Source organism: Poecilia formosa, unplaced genomic scaffold (genome assembly GCF_000485575.1).
Source record: "Poecilia formosa unplaced genomic scaffold, Poecilia_formosa-5.1.2 Scaffold2632, whole genome shotgun sequence".
Classification (NCBI taxonomy): Eukaryota; Metazoa; Chordata; class Actinopteri; order Cyprinodontiformes; family Poeciliidae; genus Poecilia; species Poecilia formosa.
In genome coordinates this window covers 1-3,480 of record NW_006802571.1, presented here as the reverse complement: position 1 = coordinate 3,480, position 3,480 = coordinate 1, and the positions used below count along the sequence as shown (strand labels likewise).

At 38.1% G+C, this 3,480-nt stretch overlaps 1 protein-coding gene across 1 annotated transcript; it reads left to right on the top strand.

Annotated features, from left to right (window-relative positions):
• Nucleotides 1–223: 223 nt before the first annotated feature.
• LOC103133332 (sulfotransferase 6B1-like) lies at nucleotides 224–1,850 on the top strand. The gene is made up of 4 exons (XM_016667862.1): nucleotides 224–343; nucleotides 1,403–1,497; nucleotides 1,579–1,738; nucleotides 1,834–1,850. The coding sequence occupies exons 1-4, from the start codon at nucleotides 331–333 to the stop codon at nucleotides 1,848–1,850; spliced, it is 285 nt and encodes a 94-aa protein (XP_016523348.1). The 5' UTR covers nucleotides 224–330.
• The last annotated feature ends 1,630 nt before the right edge of the window (nucleotides 1,851–3,480 follow it).

Below are 3,480 nucleotides of genomic sequence, written 5' to 3'. Positions count from 1 at the left end.
CAGATGAAGAATGAGTCCAGGATGCCCCTGCTGATCGAGTTCTTTGGGCCAGAAGTTCTGAAGGTGTTAAAATCAGAAAAAGTTCCTGTCAGAATGTTTCCTTTAGATGTTAACAAGCAACCAGACAGGTGACCCGGTTCAGACAGGAGGTGAAAGGTCAAACTGTGCTGGTGAAGCTGGTAACTGTGTCCAAACTTTAACTAACCCAGATAGTTTCTGTCACCTGCTGCAGAGAAAACAAACTAATCTGGGTTTTAAGGCTACTATGATTTCTGCAACAACAACCTGGTTCTGCCGTCTGTGGAGTGGGATTCCTTCTTCTCCCAGTTTATGAAAGGAGAAGGTGAGAGGGAACATCAGGCTGTAGAGAGAGAAGATTTACGAACTGGAGGAACATGAGCAGAAGAAACTAAATGTGTTTTATGTTGTACAAAACATGAAACATGTGGCACCAATTCAGGAGGTCTGGTGTCTGTAGCCTGCAGCTCTCTGGACTTTCCACTGAGGATTTTAAAAACTGACTAATAACGAAAAAACAACTGAAGTTTGAAAAATAGATCTAATTGAGCAGGTTTTAGGCATTTTTCAGTTTTTTCATGGAATCATTAAATCTAATTTCCACAACAGAATGATAGTTAAAGTATAAATCATTTTATTTAGATCTGTTTGTCTTAGGCTTGAAGCTATGTGCAGATATAAATCCCTACAGTAAATAATGTGTTATTATAATGTTGACCAGCAGTCAGAGGTTTGGACTGAACTTCCTGCTGAGTTAAATTAGGAGGCGTTTATAGAAAACCTTCTTCCAGAGACAAAATCTGCTGTTTACTGAGTCACTGATATAAAATAACATCAGATCTGGATTTTCTGTTGAACAGGTTTGTTCTTCATTCAGGGATAAAAAGTAGAGGAGGAGAAAGTTACTGAAGTAAAAGCAGTTTTACTTTGAATAAAAGTCTAGTGCAGTAAAACTACTGATAGAAATATATAATTATTAAGAAGTTACTCCAGTAAATTTAACATGTTATTGTCCAGCTTTACTCAGAAGCTTTGCAGAAACACTCAGAGGGATTTTATATGTTTCCATGTAAATTAATGATTTATATTATAGATTCTTGCAGCCTGAACGTCATCAGGTGACTTTTGCTGTTTATTAAAGCTGCTAATGGACAGTAAATACAGCTGAGTCAGCAGGATTACTGTGGAGAGTTCTGGTCCATTTTATGGCATCAAGATAATATAATAAACTGTTCAAGCATCAATCAGTCTGATGATTAATTTGATATCTGGGTCAAACCTTTAAAATAAGCCCTCATGTTAATGGTTTCTCTGGTTGTCGGGTCATATAACCAGTTATAAAAGACGCCCATACAAACCATGAATAACTGATATTTGTGTGCAGTTGCCTGGGGCTCGTACTCTGACCACGCCTTGGCCTGGAACCAGAGGATGGGCGACCCCAACGTCCTGGTGGTGACCTTTGAGGACCTGAAGCAGGTCAGGCCTCTGATTCCTCAACCTCTCAGTCCGGAGGCTGAAGTGGAAATCTGCTCTCAGACGATGTTTTCTGTCCTGCAGGATCTCAGCGCAGGAATCCAGCAGATCTGCAGCTTCATCGGCTTCAGCCTGACGGACGCTCAGGTGCAGCAGGTGGCAGCAGCGAGCACCTTTAACGCCATGAAGGAGAGCCAACTCCCACGGCAACATGGCAACATGGGAAACGTCATCTTCAGGAAAGGTCACCAACAATAACATGTTATCTTCGAACAGTTTTAGGAGTAAAAATGATTCTTTCCCCTCTAAAATGATAAACTCAACATCCTCCCTGTGCAGGTGAGGTTGGAGACTAGAGGAACCATTTCAGTCCAGAACAAGCCGAGAAACGGACGAAGCTTTCAACAAGCAGCTGGCAGGAACGGAGCTGGGAGGAAAGATGGACTACGAGCATCACTGTCAGCAGGAAAGAGAGGAGAAGGAGGGGAAGGATGGAGGAGAGACAGAGAATGGATGGAGGAGGAGAGAGAGAAAGGATGGAGGGGGAGAGAGAGAAAGATGGAGGAGAGAAAGGATGGAGGAGAGAGAGAGAGAGAAAGGATGGAGGAGAAATGAATCAACCCCTTCAATCTGAACAGGTGGAGCATCAGTTCTGCCTGACAGTCTGAGCTCAGGGCAAAACTCCCACAGCTCAACAAAAGAAGGAAAATATAAAAATAAGATGAAATAATTTGGTTGTGATAAATTTTATTTCACTGCAGATACTGAAGCCCTTTAAGTAACTTATGATGGACTGAAATAAATGAAATATGATGTGAACAGCAGTGAAGGACCAACAAAAATACATATCAGGTAAAATAAATGTAATAGAAATGTTATAAAACTGAAATTTATTTTATTAATCATAAAATGATATTTTATTTTATCCTTCTAGTACCTTTAAATAGTAAACACCAGGCTTTTGTTGGATTTTCTTCTGTTTTTTTATTTTTATAGATAATTCCCATCACAGGATTAAATTTAAATCATTGTGAAAATACTTTGATGCCACATAAAATAAAATTATATTAAAAAAGAAACATTTGGTATTGCTGATATTTTATCACTAATCCAAAACACTGATTTTGTTCATAAATAGAATATTAGCAGAAATGTGTCTCATTTATACTTGGCAGAAAATCTGGACTGAGTTAATATTAAAGTACAATAACTTTAAAATATAAACACCGGGAGTGGTTTCAATCTGTGGGGGAAACACTGTCTGAGGAGGAAGATCCAGAATGAGGCAAAAATGTAAAGTTATACTAGAAAAGCATTTATTTCATAGCAGTTAGTCTAAAACAAAAGCTAAATCTCTCCAAAGGTTGTGGGAAAGAACAAAGTTTCTCTAAGATCTGCTGCCTCTCTGGGAGGAAGCAGATCTTTCACTGAGAGCAAACTGTGCAACATAAAATCAGAAAGTGGTGCTTTGAAACAATTCAACATCTATTTTTTCCTCTTATACAATTCACAATTAGAATTGGGTTGAATGGTTTTAGAAATGGGAAAAAATAGACTTCAAGAATTTTGGTTTTTAACTTTGTTGATCAAACGTTCTGGTATTTTTTGAGCACATCAATCACTTTAACACCATTCAGAACTCTTACAGGGGACAAGCTCAAAAATCACATTTTCACAACTTCCAGCAAGATTTTTATAACATTTTCATTGTACCAGAGCTTAGCAGGTACAGCAAACAGTAAAAAATCAATCAGTCAAGCAAAATAGAAAAACATGTAGATGAGTTGAAAAAATGTCCAGTTGTGTTGAATTAAATGTGTTTAATTCCCTAAAACTGTAGCTGAGTGATTTTTTTTAATGTAATAAATTTGCCAGGAGTCAGAGAGACAGAGGGTCACATGGAAAGCTCTTTCCTGGGTTGATCCATTTTTAACCATGTTCTCTTTGTGAGGAAAATGTGGAAAAAAACCATGATAAAGTTTTCTT